At 41.5% G+C, this 19332-nt stretch overlaps 1 protein-coding gene across 1 annotated transcript; it reads right to left on the bottom strand.

Moving 5' to 3' along the window:
- Positions 1-1905: 1905 nt before the first annotated feature.
- UBA2 (ubiquitin like modifier activating enzyme 2) lies at positions 1906-18323 on the bottom strand. Its single transcript, XM_081017045.1, has 17 exons — positions 18150-18323; positions 15325-15408; positions 14909-14979; positions 14327-14391; positions 13901-14001; positions 13662-13783; positions 12698-12765; positions 12174-12295; positions 7991-8090; positions 7238-7398; positions 5715-5808; positions 5508-5620; positions 5268-5423; positions 4462-4558; positions 3770-3875; positions 3264-3397; positions 1906-2834 (listed from the first exon to the last, which is right to left on the bottom strand). The coding sequence occupies exons 1-17, from the start codon at positions 18288-18290 to the stop codon at positions 2653-2655; spliced, it is 1917 nt and encodes a 638-aa protein (XP_080873171.1). The 5' UTR covers positions 18291-18323; the 3' UTR covers positions 1906-2652.
- Between the last annotated feature and the right edge of the window lie 1009 nt (positions 18324-19332).

Below are 19332 nucleotides of genomic sequence, written 5' to 3'. Positions count from 1 at the left end.
GCAATAAGAAGAGCTACATTATTTATTATTTTTATTACATTTGTATTCCACCTTTTTTGTAAAGCTCGACATACACAGTCCTCCCCTCCCCATTTTATTCTCACCACCCTGTAAAGTAGGTTAGGCTGAGAAACAGTGACTGGACCCAAGCCACCCAGTGAATTTTGATGGCTGAGTGGGGATGTGATCCCAGGTCTCCCAGGTCCTTGTCTGACACCCTGACCACTAACCCACACTGCACTTGCGCTTTGTAGGACCCCTCTGAGCAGAGACTAGGGTGCCTGTTGTTAGGAGAGGTGGGCATTTTCAGCTTCAACACAGTTCTGGTCCAAGTGTTGTGCTTTACTTCTTGGAAGTGGCAGCCACTCACTTATAGAAGCAAAAGGGGCCACTCTGCAATGCTACTGGGGACACACACACACACCTGGTGGCAAGGTCTCAAACTACAGTCTTTTTTTTTGCCCCACTTGATATTTGCATTGGAAGGTAAACTTCCATTAGTGGGTTGAGACTTCCATTGCCAATATGCGCTGAGACTGCAGCAGGCCAGTGGTTAGCAGATCCTACCCCACCAGGGTTCTGTGCTGCATCAGACTCCCAACACTTACTGTGTTGCACTCAGTGCACTTTGCCAAAATTATCTACATACTGGAAAGGATGGGTTGTAGATGCAGAATGATCACTTACCAATGGCAATGCAGTGAACTCACGGCTGCGGTGAACACTTGGCAACTTCCATTCTCACAGCTCCAGCAGGCCAGCTGTTCCACTAGATTAGCTCTCCGACTAATCATAAGCAGCCCAAAAGCAGGGAGGGTGCAGGGTCCAACACCTGCTATCCCTTAACAAAACAAAACCACTACCAATAATAAAAGCATCCTGTGGACCACCCATTGGGCCACTGCTAATAAATGCATCAATAACCTCATCTCTGAGAAGCCATCTGTTAGGCCAGCAGTCAGGAAGTGGGGTGCAATGGCACACCCTGCACTGAAGGGACAATCTGTGGCACAGAGCAAGATGATTCTGACCAACTTATTAGAAGCAACACTATTCGTCAGTTTCCCCATAGCCAAAAGGTGTCTTGGAGATCGACCAAGTTATAGGGTATCAGTTATGCAAAACAGTAAAAAGACAGTTATGCAGATAGGAATCATTGCTATTTGCATGATTAATATAGGTCACTTAATGCAGCTTTTCAGTGTGTAGAATCTGGATGGCTCAGCCACCAAGGGCACACGCGGACCCTGGAGGTGACTTGCCAATTCTAACAGAATCAAAAGAAGTCAAACTAAAGAGTTAGAACACCAACATCAGGGGGCGATCTTTTTAGTTTCAATAAGCAAAGATTATGCAATAGGTGCAGAGGACAGAATCTGAAGCATCAGCACTTGCGAAAAATGTGTAAGCTATGAGACTGCTTTGAAGTACTTCCAGAAAATAGTATCCTTCCCAACTCTTCCATTTGATTATGGATACTTGAGCTAACTTTGTGTTTAAAGTCAATGCTGAAAGAGAATTATCCAGGTTTAAGGTGAAAACTATTTTTACACCATCTAACATCTTTGCAAGGACAACCACAAGCCTGGTCCAGAGTAGGCAGGGTGGGTGCCAGGGTAGTAGTGTGCACTAAACTGAACACCCTGCCATTCTGCGTTGGTTTATTTCTGCTACAAATCTACTTCTGAGCAAGGGCTCAGGCAGCAGTGGTGGTGGAGAGAACAGCAAAGACCAGTCACAGTCAACTTCTTAAGTGTTCCTGACTCAGTCCAGGAGAACCACAGACCTCTGTAGCAGTTGGTCACTTGTAACATAGCCAGGCAAACTTTACACAGCTATGAAACTGTCACCTAGGAATTTGCATCCAACCCCTGGGTAGTGGAAGAATAAAGACTGTAAAAAAACTGCAGTGACAAAATGTTTTATTAAAAAAACCCTCCCTTTTCAATTCCAACAAAGGATGTTTTCAGAAGCCCTGTAGGATGCTTAAAACTATTATTAGTACAGCTTTAAGTATGAAGACTGTATCCACTTTACAAATCCTCAACTTTCCATATAGGTGGGCTTTCAAACAAATGTAGCAAATAGTTTGTCTGTTGTTTTGGTCCATCAGATGAATGGTAGAGTAGCATTAAAGTTTTACAAAACATCCCATATAAATAACCTGAAGCTGTAACAGTACACCAAGATCCGTTTCTGACACTGACACATCAGGCAGTACTAGCTGACAAATCAACATTGTTTTACAGTAATGTACATTGTGCCGGCTGACTGTTTGAAACGTGACACATCTTTGCTTTCAAGGTTTTGGTTTGAGGGTGTGAAAAATGGCGAGAACTAGGCTAGGCTAACAAACAGTAAGAATTAAAAACCTCTCAGAAGTCACCAAGTGATAAAACCATTTCAGCAAACAGGAGTTGTCTTATTTTCCCATAACAATCCGTCTTTCAGGCATTATATAATTAGACATGCTTCGTTTTCATGCCCACAATGCTTATAAACTAGATGTCTACTAAATCTTACTAGAGAAGTTCTAAGTCCTACCAAACGAAAATGGGAAGATACTGCAAGCCAGAGTCCTAGTTGTGGACATTTTGCACACCCTAGCAATCATCCTATTGGCACGTCCTACTGGTTGGAGCATTCTAGCACTCAGTCTAGTGCTATCACATCATCCTGCTCTTCAGCCAATTGTTCTGAGCGCAGCCGTTTGGTGCCAGTGTATTCCTTCTCATCCAGCTTCCTTTTCCGGCTCTTGCTTTCTGTGTCATCAGCATTGCTTGAAGAACCTTCCTCAGTCTCAACTATCAGTACATCATCATCTTCCTCTTGAGCTGGAAAAGAAAAGAGTCACTGCATTGCAGCCTAGCGCTGTTGTTTTAAATATAGGCTTAACATAAATAGGCTAAATGTTCCACACTTGTACCTAAAATGAGGCACACGACTGTTTTCAAATATTCAAGACAATAAATGATACTGAGAGTGATGGCAAATTGCCATCTTAGAAAATAATGGACCAGCTCAATCCATAAAATGCATGGTCCCTCAGTGAGTTAAGATATATTGATTGGATGTGCAAAAGCTAAAGCAAAAATTGTGAACAAACAGGCCCTTCTGGGGGCTTAAGTGAATTTTCAAGATCCAGGAAAATTTGGAAGGCTTTATAAAGGTTTATCTTGCATCCTAGAATTTCAAGGGGCTGCCAATACCTCCAAGCAGTTGTAGGTATGTCAATACAGTTCCCTCCCACTGCCAGTCTTTACCTGTGGATGTTGAGGGCTGTGCCCCATCATCACTTCCATTGGTGATATTCTTAGTGACTGGCTGTTCCGATGGCTTGGGACCAACAACTTCATCACCAACAACTTCAAACTCCACATCTTTCCCAAGCTCCTCACTGATTAAAAAAAAAAATGCAGAAAAAAACACACTCAGATGATGGTCAAATGAGCCAAAACACTATGATGGTCAAATAAGAGGCAGTTTGTGAAATGGCTTATTCAACCCGAGGTGTTGGCTTTTTCAACCCTTGCTTGCCTAAGCACCACAGTACACTCAAAGGCAGTTATGGATGCTGTGCCAATGGGGAGGGCCTGGGAGTTATTCTTGCATATTAGAGAACGCTACTGGCTCTCAATTTTGTGTTTTTCACAAATGCAGAGCTGGTCTCTGTATTAGCAAGACTTATATCACTTATTTAATCTGAAGGTTCTTTTGGCAGAGTTGCAGTTTCTGGTTCTGATAGCTCTAGGAAATCAATGGCCTTCACCTGTGCAGTACGTTGATCAGCAGGGTATAGTCCTGCAGAAAGTCATCTGCTTGCAGCCGACTACCATTTCGGATCCCAAAGTCTGACAACTTCCTGTGGTTATTTGCTGAGGGGGACATGGGGAAAACCGGAGAAAAGCAGCATCAGGTACTCTGTAGAAACATCAGTCGCCGCCAAGGCTTTTCTTAACTCAAAACACTCAAAAGCAAAGGAAAAGTAAGCAAAGTAAGGCTGCTAATACCTATTGATCTATGTTAAAATTTTATACATCACGTATACTCTTTTCTTTGCCAGAAATATGGAAGGCTGCACACTTCAAAGCCAGAAGCTACACTTAAGAAAACCTGCAACGGACTTGGGAGGCTGGGCTATGGGATCATTTCCAGTGGCTTGATGAGATCTCCGTTCCTGGTTTGATTGCTAGTACCTGTTGCCGGACCCCTAATAATACATGACTGCAGCCAGGATTGCATTGTATAACCCAAACAAAATCCTCCAAATCAGAGAACTGTAGTAATGAGGGTCCAACTACAGCTTGGATAGTATCCACATCTATGGGTCACCTGGCTCAGAGCACCCAGAGGCAGACACAAGGCTACACAGTGTTGCACATTGTGTGTTTGCTGCAGTGTGGAGCTTCCTTAAATGTCAGGCTGACTTTTGACCACACCAGTTTCACTTTCATTTCATACCTTCAGTTTCTCCTTCTTCGGAGGATATCAGAATAGTCCCCTTTCCATCTTCTATCTGGACATCAGGTGCTACCATATTGAATTTTTCTTTCACTATCTGAAAGAATGCAAGGGAGGGAAAAATCTATAAGCAAGACTCTGAAACAATAATCCTTTTCCAAGACTTACACCCAACCCCCTTCTTATACATGATCAAAACAACACTTTCTACTAGGGATGCGCACCAGCCACAAAATTCGCCTTGCATCTGTAATGTTGGTATGCAACCCAACCTATTTTCAGTCCGTGTCTTTCTGGTCTGGCTTACCATTTCTGGCCAGATGATATCTGTTAAATCTCAAGCCCCATCTCTGTGTGTGTTGACTAGGGTGTGGGAGCCTCCCGCTTTCTTCAGCCTTAGGGTCACAAACCCTTTCTGGACATGTGCCAGTGGTGAGTGGGGCCAGAGAAAAAAAGGGGGTGGAGCAAGGAATGTAACTGTGACCTTTGTACAGGACACACCCACATTTACCTCTCTATCCTCCATTTAGTCAAACAAAAAGCAGCATCAGAGTGCAGGGGAAAAATCCAGCTACGAAGAAACCCTGAGGGTGGGTGTGAAACAGGATGAGTGAGAGGCAATGCTTGAGGAGAGTTCCAAGGGCCAGGCAGAGAGGTTTGGAGGGCCGCATGTGGCCCCTGGGCCTGGGGTTCCCTACCTGTGTTTTAAGGCCTAAGGTGCAGAAGAGATTCTGCAGATTAGTGATTTAGGAACAGTGCTTAAACTGAAAAACCTAAGAGGTGGATGAAGGGAGAGGCTCATTCACCTTATCTTGTAGCGTCAAAACTGTGACTTTGTTGACATCAAGTTTCACTGTCACCTCTGGCTTACTTGCACACACATAGCAATTGGGATTAGGAGGGTCCAAAGCGCAGGGGACAAGTAGCTTCTTCCTTGGGTTTGGTTGTTTATTAAGGAAGATCTTCAGAAGATAAGAAAAAAGGGAATCAATTATCCAGCATGAACAATCAAAAGAGAAGAGAGAGGAAATCAACACCACACTTACTGCTCTGCACTGCTCTATTTTTCCTGAGAGAATCTTTAAACCCTCCAGCACAATCAGACCAGCTATTATGGCATTAGTGGTAGCTATTGCAGGAATGATGTTTCCTGCCATTGCTGTGGAAGAAGCAGAAATAAGGAGTTTATGTAGCATATTAAAACAAGGACAGAGAAAATCCTTCAAGAAAATAAATATAAGCTTTTCACTTACATTTGATATCAAATCTGCTCTTCATGTTCATACTAAAGATATGCATTCTGAGGTTCGCAGCAGAAGTAACAAAGTCCATTGCAGAAGGATCATCCTGTTAAATAGTCATTTTGAAGTAAAATAGAAAATACTGATCATTTTAGAGTGAACAGAGGCATTTCTGGAACTTGAAAAAAATAACTGTGTAAAATAAGCTTGAACTCAAACTCTTTTAACACATTACTCATAAAACATACCCTTCTAATTGTTAAAATTGCTATACGTACCAAGTAACAGTTCTGTAATGCAACTTAATATGACTAACTTTTATTTTGTGGCCACACTGACAGCTGAGCCATGAGTCCAGCATTTCCATCCCTTGAAGTGGTGAGATACTAATCCCCCAAGAATGTAAAAATCAAGTAGTTCAATCACAGCAATGAGCCTTTGAGATATAGTTTGATTATACTGCTTTTCCAATAAGAACCATGGGAACAGATAAGTTTCTAAAGATAGTTCATTATTATATATATATAAAAACATCTTTAAACAGAATCTCTCTTCATCTATGAAGTATCACTTATACTCCCCATTTTCTATTGTGCCCTACACCACTCATTGTTAAAATAAAGTTTTGGAGAGAGGTACATTCATCCATAAGGTACATAGTTTCTAGGTCCAATTCAAAGTGAAAGTCTTCTCCTTTAAAGCCCTTCACAGTATCCCATATACACTGCCTGCTCCCAAATGAATCTCAGCACAAAGATCATTTTTCAGAAGGATTTTTGGAAACAAGGCAAGTGTTAACAGGGGAGAGGGTCTTGTCATCCTTAGAGAGGTCCACCTGGCATCTTCTCTATTAAGGTTTAGGTGCTATGTTAAGAGCTTTTTATTTGCCCAAGTTTTCTAAATAAACAGACTAATTTTAGTTATCCGATTTCTGATTTTAACTTTTGTATACAATATTATTGTTTGGTTTTATGTAGTTGTTGTGAACTGTTTTGATTTTTAAAAACGAATTAGTGGTATATAAACAAACAAATTTTATCTGCTGACATTTTCCCTTAGGCAGCTTTATCACTTTTAGTGTAGCTTTTTATTCTGTCCTGCTTCTAATAGTTTGGAAAGGAAATTGGAAAGTTCTCTCGCTTGAGCTGCACTGAATTCAAGGGGACCCTCCTCTGTGCTCCAGATGTCACTTCCCATGAGGCCACTTTTTTCATCAAACAAGAATGGAGAACTGCACTTTGTTTCTATAGGGCTTCTGCTTGAGTCCTGCTCAGTGGATTGTTCCCTCTGCATTTATAGCCAACAGAGGCCGCATCTAAAATTGACAATTTGCAAAGCCCAACAGAGGGTACACATCTGTTCAACAGTCTAATGTCATTTACAAGGCTCAAAGACAGCCATTTTTTTGTAGAGAAGATATTGTGAGAACGCTAACCCCTAGTGTGCTAGGCATATCTACTATTAGTGCTGTGCTAGAATCCAAACATTTTTACTCGTCTGCATGCAACACATCCCCAAACGTTTGCTGAACTAACCTTGTCCCATATAAGTTCAGCTCCATCACCTTTTTCCGCTAGTTGAGCTCTCAGAGTCTCTACGCTCTTAGAAAACAGACGTGCGTAGCTCTTGACATCCAGAACCTGTTGGTCTTTCAAGCCCAAGGAAGGTTCATTCTGTTGATCAGATGCACTGTTTTCTTTAAAGGAAAGGAAGCGAGAAACTTGTTTGTTAAAACCTTCTTCAAATTCAACTTGTTTTGTTTTCCCATCTATACACACGTCTTTAAGGAGTCAGCAAATGCTTCCACTGCTACCAACATAAGTCTGAAGCTAATTCAATAGCACAAATGGCTGATTTACTGGATTTTTCATCACAAGGATTTGTAGTGAATATGTGAAAAGCATAATGTCTGAGGAAATTTGGAAGTGCAGCTGCAGTACCTCAGAGGTAGCCATATGGTTCCCTCCAGATGCTGCTGAACTACAGCTCCCATCATCCCTGACCACTAGCCATGCTAAGAGTCTAGCAGAATCTGGAGAGCACCCCATTGGCGAGCTTTGATGCACACTATAAACTCAGATGTCTTCATTTATCAATATCTTATCCCAGCTGCTATCACACTCCAAACTATTCTTTAAATAGGGCGGATTCAGGAACCACATCCCAACACCAAAACTAAGCACCTGCAACAGCTCTGCAGCAGTTCAGTAATAAAATTGATAGTTTACCTTAAAAGTAGACAGTCCAACTGTTAAGTATCAAAGAAAGGCAAATAATAATATGCTTACCCTGATTTTGTATTTCATTCCAGTCTAGAGGAACTGGAGGTTTCCTTTTCCTCCAGAGCTTATCCATTGTTAGCAGATATCTGATGTCATCTTTGAAAAGCTAGAAAATAAGATTTAGAAGAGAAGCCTACTATCAACTGATGTGCTTTCAAGAGGCCGCAAGACGAGGCCGAGATTAAACAATTTTTGGCAAAAAATGGATTATCAAAACTGTCACAAGAAAATAGGACAATCCTGAATTGCAAAATAACACGACAAGAGATTGAACAAGCCATTCGGAACATGCAATTGGGCAAATCTCCAGGGCCAGATGGGCTGACCTCCAAGTACTATAAGACATTAAAAGACTACTTGATACAACCTTTGATGGAGGTCAGCAATGAAATTTTGGAGGGGAAGAGGGCACCGGAGTCGTGGAAGGAAGCGTTTATCACATTAATACCAAAGACGGAAGCTGAAAAGACACAACTTAAGAACTATCGTCCCATCTCTCTTTTAAACGTGGATTACAAAATATTTGCAGACATTTTGGCAAGTAGACTTAAAAAAGTTTTAAATGAAGTAATCCATAAGGACCAGGCAGGCTTTCTCCCAGGTAGACATTTGTTTGCTAATACAAGGAACATTATTGACATTTTGGAACTTTTGCAAACAGATATAAACACAAAAGCAGTCTTAATTTTTATAGATGCGGAGAAGGCCTTTGATAACATCTCCTGGAAATTTATGATGGGAAACTTAAAAGAAATGGGAGTGGGACGGGGTTTTGAGAATGGGATTGAGGCGATATATTCAGAGCAGAAAGCTAAACTGATAGTTAATAATGTGGTTACAGAGGAGTTTAAAATTGAAAAAGGAACACGACAAGGTTGCCCTATTTCCCCTTTGTTATTTATTTCGGTTCTGGAAGTGCTATTGAATATGATCAGAGGGGACCGGTTGGTGGAAGGAATTCAGGTCGGACAGAAACAATATAAATTAAAAGCTTTTGACCTGGTTTTGACCTTGCAGGAGCCAGAGTCTAGTACGAAAAGAGTATTACAACTGATTAATGACTTTGGTCGGGTGGCTGGATTTAAATTGAATAAACAGAAAACTAAAGTTTTGGGGAAAAACTTAACAGATACAGAGTCAGAACGGTTTCAGAAAGAGACAGAACTTAATGTGGTTAAAAAAGTAAAATACCTAGGGGTGAACATAACATCAAAAAATCTAAGTCTATTTAAGGATAACTACGAAAAATGCTGGGCAGAAATCAAGAGAGACTTAGATAGTTGGTCAAAATTGAAACTTTCTTTGTTAGGCCGAATTGCTGCTATTAAGATGAATGTATTGCCAAAGATGTTGTTTTTGTTTCAAACACTTCAGGTTTTGGACAAGACGGAGTGCTTTCAGAAGTGGCAGAGAGATATTTCTAAGTTTGTCTGGCAGGGCAAAAAGCCCAGAATTAAGTTTAAGATATTAACTGATGCGAAAGAAAGAGGGGGCTTTGCCCTGCCAGATTTAAAGTTGTATTATGAGGCCGCAGCGTTCTGCTGGCTAAAAGACTGGCTACTTCTTGAAGACACTGACGTGTTGGATTTGGAAGGGTTTAACAATGCTTTTGGATGGCATGCATACTTATGGTATGACAAGGTTAAAGCAAATAAGGCCTTTAAGAACCATATTGTCAGAAAATCACTGTTTAATGTCTGGACAAAATATAAAGACTTGCTGGAAAATAAAACTCCAAGGTGGCTTTCACCTTTGGAAGCTAAGGCCCGAAAAAGACCCAATATGGAGGCTAAATGGCCTAAATATTGGGAAATATTAGAAAAAGATGGAGACAATTGGAAATTGCAGAGTTTGGAGAAAATGAAGGATAAAGTGCGAGACTGGTTACATTACGCTCAGATTAAAGAAGTTTTTAAAAATGACAAGAAACTAGGGTTCCAGGTGGAGAAATCGAAACTAGAAACAGAATTGTTAGAACCAAAGACTAAGGTACTGTCAAAGATGTATAACTTGCTGTTAAAATGGAATACACAAGATGAAATGGTCAAATCGGCTATGATAAGGTGGGCACAGGACATTGGGTATAATATTATGTTTGAGGACTGGGAAAGGTTGTGGAGTACTGGATTGAAATTTACTGCATGTAATGCTTTGAAAGAAAATGTAATGAAAATGATATATAGATGGTACATGACCCCAGTCAAACTTGCAAAAATTTACCACCTGTCTGATAATAAGTGTTGGAAATGTAAAGAGAGCGAAGGAACATTCTTCCACCTCTGGTGGACTTGCCCTAAAGTGAAGGCGTTCTGGGAAATGATTTATAATGAACTGAAAAAGGTATTTAAGTATACCTTCACTAAGAAACCAGAGGCCTTTCTTTTGGGTATTGTCGGCCAAGGGGTGGTAAAGAAGGATTGGACATTTTTTATGTATGCAACAACAGCAGCAAGGATACTTCTCGCAAAGTACTGGAAAACTCAAGATCTACCCACACTGGAAGAATGGCAGATGCAACTGATAGACTATATGGAACTAGCTGAGATGACTGGCAGAATCCGTGACCTGGGAGAAGAGACGATGGAGGAGGATTGGAAGAAATTTAAGAACTATTTACAAAAACATTGCAACTTGAGTGAATGCTAAGCAGGATGCTAGATCATAAATAATTGAGCACCACTAACTTAGATGATTTAAGAAAATAAGAGAGATTGAGAAAATATAACTCTTTTTTTGAGAACTAGAAGACTATGAAATATAGAAGGGATATAAGAATGCAAATAAGATAACAAATTGCTGCTAAAAAGTTATAACGATGAAAGTGGGAGCGGGAGATGTGAGGAAGTCCAAAAAAAAAAATGTGAAACTATGTTAAGATATTTGCTATATTGTCTGTTACATGTATTCTCATTGTAAACTCCAATAAATATTATATATATTAAAAAAAAATGATGTGCTTTCAAGAGTACATTTCAGATCTACTAACATTTAATATTGAACACCAGTGCATATTCATCTAGGCACCAAGGGCCCGTATTTGTATGAGAGGATATTTGTTTTATACAAATATCAATAGTCTTGTGATCAATATGTTCTCACTACAGGATTCATTCTAGGGGCTCTGCTTACTGAAGTGCAACACAATTAGATTGTGAGGAAAATGCAGGTTGGGGAAACATGGCCAGTACGATATCTGGGTTTATTGAAACATGCTTAATTCTGGCAACCAAACTCTTGGAAACATATTTGAAGCTGCAGAGTGAAATCTTGCACATGTTTGACCAGAAGTAAACTTAGCAAAGTAACATTCACACTTTTCAGAACAAAGTTGCAGACGTACTCTGCTCTGTTTGTAAATTCGAAAGATTTAATTAATCCAGCCTTGTATATCAGTACCAGAGAAGGAATTGCATGCCAGTGTCCCTCTCCTTCCAGTCTGCAGCAAGCTTTTGTTACTCAACTCCTTTTATTAGCTGATATCTCATGATGATACAGAACAGGAGTAGCTAACCTGGCACCCTTCAAATGTTGCAGACCAGAACTCTTATCACTGCTGACCAATGGCCAGTCTAAAACATCTGGAGGGCACAAAGTTTGCTATTATATAGACCCTTGATCAATTACTTGTGTCCTTTTTATTTTCTGACAACCTTCCCATTCCTTATACAGCCCATCACTAATTTAGCCATTATCTCTAACCCAAATGAAAGACAACAGGGACAAGAGGAGGATAGGTATGTTGCTGGTCACGACTGACCCTACAGTGTCCTGAGTTTTAGCGCTCTGCCATTTGCACAGGAAGAGGATTCGGGCTGAAAAATCCAAATGCACCTTGCTGTATTTATTTTATTTTTTAGTCAAGTTTATATACCACTTCAAATAAAAATATCCAAGCCATGTACACCATTAAAAGCATACAACCGGACTATGATCCTTCATTGCAGGGGGTTGGACTAGATGGCCCTTTGGGTCCCTTCCAACTCTACAATTCTATGAAAACCAGCAAGTTGAAATCCCGAGTAAACAAATAGCCAGGCACTGAAATATCCACACAGTCAATGCTTGCCTAATGTGAACAGTTGATGAAAAGCAGATGCAAGTGTAAAGCAGATCTTACAACATGTCTGCCCCCGCTTAACAGTGGCATAAAAAGAAATTTCTGCAAATGCCACTGACTTAAGACAAATACCTTAGTGAAGAGTTTAACCGAATCATATCCTGTTGATTTAGCCCATTCCTTGGTTGAAACACGTTTAATATCACCATCTTCATTAGATGCTCTTGCTCTGGCCTCAGCTTCTGCTGGCTCCCCTGTCGATAAGATGACATTTTCCATTTGCTATCAAGATCACTCACCTGGCACAGATACAATTTTACCAAAAGAGGGAAACCTAGTCAGGAGGTTTCTTCTACTTTTTCAACAAACTAGTCTATTAAAGAACCAGAATGTTACCTGAAATATTCAGAAAGTTATGGCTCAATTAATGAACCAGGATTCAAAGCAATACTAATGTTGGTTATTTAAGAGTAAATATTAACCAACTACTGATGGTTCTCCTGTACGCAGCATATACACAGAACTATGCAACTCTGCAGCTGAGGATCAAGGAAAATATTATTCTGTGGCAGCTGATACCCAACCAGAAGTTGCACAGCTGATAGAAGGACTCCCCAAAAGAAGCACAAAATTGTCTTTTTTTAAATAAAACTTACAAGCAGCTTCAGGATCAGCTCTGTCAGGAGACACTTCTTGATCAGCATCTTCTTCTCCAAACAGCTGACTACATTTTAAAACACAAATGGTGGTTAGAGACTGAAATGTCTTTGCTTGAATAATCTTGAAAGCAAGTTATTTATGGTAGTGCTATGTCCAGCTGTTAACATAAAGGTTTGGTTTTAGCCATTAAGTTGCTCCTCCAAATAGCATGCTTTATTTTTTTTCTTTGCAAACTGCTTTAAGACACAAGGAAAGGGGGGTGTAATTTTAAAAAACCAACACTAAGGGAAAAGTCAATTTATACTGCAACAGAACTCAGAGATGTTTCACATCCAAACCATTCACACAAAATTGAGACGGTAACTAGCCCTGACAAATAGGAACTGCAATAAAACTCTGTACTCAAACTCTCTTCAAAGGAGAGCATGCCACTCCCTCCTGCATTTCATATCTCTTTTTCAACTGCTACTATTCTAAAGCTACTGAGCATGCTCAGTACTCGCTGGGCTGCTTTTCCCAAGTTTTTACATTACAGTTTTCTTTTTCAAAGTTATATTGTACTTCTGCATAATGCTGAGGTTCCCTCTAAACATGCTGACAACTCCCATCTTGTTTCTTAAGGAATCCATTTTTGCTACAATCCTGTTGGCACTTGTATAGGAAGGAGTGATCTCTATGAATTATCAAAACATATTAGATATCTTTTTATAGGAACAAGCACTCAAGGCAACCTACACACAACAGACCAGACCAGCCTGATGTTCTAGATTTCCCGTAGCTGCATCGTAGCACCTAACTAATCTGCCAGACACACAAGGCCATCAAATTCATGACTCTTCTACACTTTGCAAAACAACCACGACAGTGTATCAGGTACAGAAAAGCTGGATCTAGCCAGTTTCCCCTGGTGCTCACAAATCAGATCACTGAAGAACTTTATGGTTTAAAAAATTAGCTTACTTGAACAAATACTTTGCCCACACAATGCAGTGGATTGGTTCAGAAGGAGTGTTGCGAATAGTACAACCTGGAAAGGTCTTCTGGGTTGGTTTGGGCTGACATTCATAACATTCCGTCACTCCCTACAGAGGGGGAAAGGTAGAAAATAATTTTTCAATCATGTTTCCATTGTTAGTTGAAAACCACACTTAAGGGATCATAATACTACAGCATACGAAAACACAGTATCATTGCCACACCTTTTTGATAACTGTTACTTGTCCAAGGTAGCCTGCAGTTCCACTCTCTATGAGGGGGACATCAGCTGCCAGACACATCCTGTTCACATGGTTACGGGCAGCTGTAAACAGAAGAAGAGTCACTGATTTTCAAATGCAAACTTTCTTATCCCCTCCTCCTCCTCAGGTAACCCAAATAAGATATGTTCAATACTGCAACCTCACTGTACAGCAGGGAGACCATACGTAGCATTTTTGATAGGACTTCTCAGATTGCATTAAAAAGTACAGTTTGTAAAGATACCACTTGTCCCAATACTCCCAATAGACTATTAGGAATCCAGCCTTGCACAGTCTCTCAGTTTTCAAGCACATTCATGTCAGAACAGAGACATTTCAAAACTCCAGGTCTCAGTTGTCTCACATTATAGCAAAGATAAACCATACCTCTATTATCCAAGGCATTCATAACTAGGGTAAACTGACGAAAAAATTCCACATTATAGTCAGGGCTGCAGAAAAAGAAGACAAGATCCAGTTTAGGGGGTCAGTAAATAAATGCCTGTTGATATTGACGTGACAGGTGTATATGACCACATGAATACAACATCTGCCAAACAGCACATCACAATATTTTCTGGTTGCACTAGTTACACCAACCACCACACAGCACAAATAAAACAAGTAAAACTTTTAAAACAGCCATTTTCTGCGTCCATGGAGAAAAAAATAGTTTGGGGCAAAATAAAAGTAATTGTTTTATTACTGCATTGATGGCTCATTGACAGGGTATTGTGTCATTTCTGTAAACTTTTGATGTATGCAAGATCTGCCTAGGACCCAAATGGAAATAGTTTGCTTTTTTCTTATCTATTCCCCACCCAGAACAAAATTGCCTGTGACATTTCCACTAATGACTAACAGTGTGGACACCCATAGCTAATAATTGTTTGGGGTATATGTCACTTTTTATGGGCTTTTTTTCACAAAGCAGATACAAATTCCAAATGTAAGAAGAATCAGACATACTTCATTACGCTGTCATGATAAGCTATAATGTTAGCTCCAGGATGAAACCTTAACACACTTTCCTTGGCAACCTGCAAGACAACAAGAACACATACAGATAATTTTTACTAATCTAGTCATCTTAAACCTCCTCCTATGAGTTAGAAATAGCCTTATTGATTTTTTACAAAAATGTTCAAGCACCCAATTATCTTCTCAGCTTTGAAGATAATTCTGTTTCATGGCCTATTATGATACAAACATATTAAATATATAAAGGAACATATCATAAAGTAAACATTATAGTCAACGTGAACTTCTTGAAGTTATCACATGAAATTTAATTCTAGCAGATGCCTAATAGGTATTCTTCTAAAGTTGTATCAAAAACAATACTGAATTAAATTGTGAAAGCTGCACTTTGAAATTCCTCTTACCTGAGCTTTTGATCTTCCAACATGCTTCTTCTGAAACAAGAATTGCCTGTTGAGATTGCTGACATCAATAGTATCCAGATCAATCTAGAAATAGATTAATTACAAACACTTCATATTTGTTCCGATTAACAAAACTGTACCTTGCCTTTATCAGAAATCAGTGTCTTTAAAAAATGTGCTGCCCCCATTTGATCTACAGCTATAGGCTAATTAAAACCAGTAGAAATAGAATTTTATCAAGTTTTTTTTCTAGGACTATAACACTTCAAACTACAAATGGAGGATAGGCAGTACATCTACAGGTTTTTCCAGCATATAATTCATTGGCAAATACTGAGCTTACAGCACATCACAGAAAACAGAACTAGCCTAGCCATACTACCCCATTCTTGAATTCCAAAGTGGTGTACTGTATTCTAAAATAGAGTTCCACCGTCTGTTTTATGGTAGTCAAGAGGATGTAAAAAAGTTAAAAGAAACATGGCAGCAATGATTTTGAAACCAGAAGCAACATTTCTGCCATACTTCTTGTCCTCAGTTCTGAAAAAATGCAGTGTGGCTTAATAGTGCATTTGATTTCCTAGACTTTACCATGGAATAATCAACTAGCAACCTAACTGGTTCTATTTGCATCATAAAATGAAATTAGTCAAGTTCTGACATGACAATCTGATCTAGTGGGCAATGCTGATCCACGTACTCTGGTCTATTCTGACTACAGAAGAGTGATAACTCTATTGAAAATGTGACTGGAAAATTCAACCATATTGTTGAAAAATTATATATGTGAAATTACAAAAGCAGAGATCCCCAACCTTTTTGGATCTTAAGTGTGTATGTGTACAATTGGATTTTCTGAATGAATGCCACAGGCACCACCTTCTCCAGTTGCTTCTCTCCCAATTCCTTTCCTCTCACCCTACCAGTGGCTAGTCTCCTCCCACTCCTCTCTCCCTCTCTTTGCTTTTCCAAGGGGCATGACTAATGTGTGATCCAGCAGAATTAAAATGGAACTTGTTGAATTTGAATGGTTTTACCTCCCCTCAAACATCCCTAGTATTAAAGCTGTTATCAGTAGACTGCACACTAAAAATGACAAAACGACTGCTTGCCAGCACCACCGACATGGATTCAAGGCACAGATCCTAATGCATTTTCATATTTTATGATGGGATGAGCTATGTGCTGGGGGCAGGGATATTAAGCGCTCACGCCCCAGCAGCTGATAGGCTGGACTTAAAATACACACAACAAATACCTTGCTGGACAGACTCTTAAATCCATCAACTTTTTAGCAGCACCCAGACAAAGGCCTCTGGGAAGATGACAATAATAACTGAAGGTTACCCCCCATTGTTTGAACCTGAAATCTGCTAGAAGGTATATTGACTCCATTGAATTCATTCTTCACTATCAGTCAATAGCTGCAAAAAGACTTCCCCACCGTGTTTATCACCATGAATCTTTACAAACCTTTATAACTACCAATTCAGTGAGTGTTGGATAAGGACTAAGTTCAAATCTAAGTGATTCAAATCTCCACTTAGCCATGAATGGCTGAGTGTGGGCCAGTTGCCATCTCTCAGCTTAGCCTACCTCACAGGGCTGGTGGGAGAATAAGATAGGAAGACAGAGCCATACATGCCACACTGAAGGAAGGAGGAGATACAAATGTAACAGATAAATTGGGTTTGATATTCGTGGATCAAACCAAGAGCCCATCTAAGTCTAGCATCCTGTTCCTAGAAGCAGCCAGCCAGATTGTGTAAACTGCCCTGTGATCTATGGTTGAAGGGTGGTATACAAATTTAATAAATATTAATAATTACTATCATTATTATTATTAATGATGATGGTTCTGGAGCTCACAAAGACGGCATTATTTTATCTAACAATCTGGTACTCTGTGTCAGCACAAGAACAGCATCTGCCAAGCCTGAACATCTATAAAGACTGCTTGATCAAAGACTCATTCTGGCAAACATTATGTCTACAAAAATAGCCCATCAGGTGCCCCTCAAAAACCCACAAGCAGAACATAAACAACCACATACACTCTGCACTGTGTCTGTAGCAACTGATCACTCAGCAACAGACTGCTCCTAGGAAGCTAGCTTATTCCAAGTCACAACCATTGGTGGATCTGGAACTACAGCACATCAACAAAGCCTCACTCATCACAGAGGAAGCTATTAGAATCCCTAATCTGTAGCAACATGCAGTGGTCAGAGCAGTGTTTCTTAAACTTGGGTCCTCGGATTTTGTTGAGCTACAATTCCCAACATCCCTGACCAGTGGTCCTGCTAGCTAGAGATGATGGGAGTTGTAGTCCCAACAATAGCTGGAGACCCAAATTTGAGAAACACTGGGTTAGTGTTCGGACCAGGGCCTGATTGGCCATCATGAAGCTCCCTTGGTGACCTTGGGCCAGCCAGTACCACTCTAAGTTAGCCTACCTCGCAGGGTTGCTGTGGGGGTTAAATGAGGAGGGGGATAACCATGGAAGCCACATTGAGCTGCCTGGAGAAAAACGTGGGCTATAAATGCAACGAACGAAGGAATCTGCCCTGCCCTCCGCTACCCAAGAGGCTGAAGCAGCGGCACTTCGCGGGGGGTCCCGCCTTGGAAATGAAAACAACAACGAAACCCCAATCCAAACAAGCGCGATGGCGTCACATCCCGAAGCCCCTCCCCCTCTCGGGTGGGGGAGGGGGACGCTGAGGCGACCCAATAAGAGCCGGCCGCGGGAGATAACGGCCAGGGCGGGCTCCGCTTTGCTTTTGGTTCCCTTCCCCGGAGGGCCTTCCCCGCCGCCGCCTCCTCACCACGTCGATGTTGGCGAACCCTGTGAGCACCAGGTCCTTGAGGAGCTCGCAGCCGATGCCTCCGGCGCCCACCACCAGCAGCCGCGCCCCGGCCACGGCCTGGGCCAGCTCTCCGGGCAGCGCGGCCGCCGCCACCGCCATCGCCGCTGCCTCAGAGGCCGACGGAGGGACGCGGGCGGGAAAAAGAAGGCACCGAGTGAAGCGGAGTCAGCGCCTTCGCGCATGCGCGGCCCTTCCCCTCATGTCCTCTCGTCGGGCGCAGCCGCGCTCTCGCCGTCATGGAGCAGGAAGCCCCAGAGCGGCACCTGCAGCGGCGGCGCGACGACTCCTAGGGGCTGGGAGGACGTATAGCCCATACGCCGCACCGAACCAAGGCACCAAGCGAGAGACAGCGTGGTCTTGTGGTTAGAATGTCGGCCTAAGGATGGAGAGATCAGGGTTCGAATCTCCACGCTGCAGTGGCGCTCACCTGTCTCAGCCTGACCTACCAAGCAGGGTGGTTGTGGGGATAAAAACTCTCTCTCTCTCTCTCTGTGTGTGTGTGTGTGTGTGTGTGTGTGTGAGAGAGAGAGAGAGAGAGCGCGAGCGAGAGAACCAGCGTGGTGCAACAGTTAGGAACCTAGGAGACCAGGTTCCTACTCAGCCATGAAGCCCCCTAGGTGACCTTGGGCCAGTCCCTCCCATCTCAGCCTAACCCACCTCACAGCATTGTAGTGGGGATTAAATGAAGATGGGGGAAAAAGGAAGGTGGAAGTTGAATGCAATAAATCAATTAAGTAAATCGTGCCTGTGGACTTAAGGTCCTTGCAGCAATAAATAGGCCACCAGTTGGCAACGTTAAATGCTGGAGAGAGGGTGAAGCCTTCGCAGAAAAAACTTGCACATGGGAACGTCATGGTATGGAAAGGAGGAGGCAAAGGGAGATGTAGGCAACCCCACCATCCCACTCAGGTGCTACAATCCACATCGGTCTTGCCACTTAATCCTGGTGCACAAGACATTTTGTTGCCTGTGGCAGAGTAGTTGCTGCCCGAGCTCTGCACATCAGAGTGCAGAATACCCCAGAACATGTACAGAGTTGATTCTGAAGAAACATTTTATTCTGAAACTGCACAAATGGGCCCTGAAAAACCAAAAGGTTAAAGTTATAGTCTGCATACACCCTGCCTGCATGCTCTAACTA

Source organism: Podarcis pityusensis (assembly GCF_964106645.2).
Source record: "Podarcis pityusensis genome assembly, chromosome: 8".
Lineage (NCBI taxonomy): Eukaryota > Metazoa > Chordata > Lepidosauria > Squamata > Lacertidae > Podarcis > Podarcis pityusensis.
This window is presented reverse-complemented; position numbering and strand designations above follow the sequence as displayed.

What these genes read in the sequence shown, in the direction of transcription:
- UBA2 (XM_081017045.1), bottom strand. Translation starts at nt 18,290, where the DNA reads ATGGCGGTGGCGGCGGCCGCGCTGCCCGGAGAGCTGGCCCAGGCCGTG. An exon ending in TATCATGACAGCGTAATGAA is followed by an intron (nt 14,392 to 14,908) that starts GTATGTCTGATT and finishes CTTTTTCTGCAG; the next exon opens with CCCTGACTATAATGTGGAAT. An exon ending in CGGTTAAACTCTTCACTAAG is followed by an intron (nt 8,091 to 12,173) that starts GTATTTGTCTTA and finishes CTTATTTTCTAG; the next exon opens with CTTTTCAAAGATGACATCAG.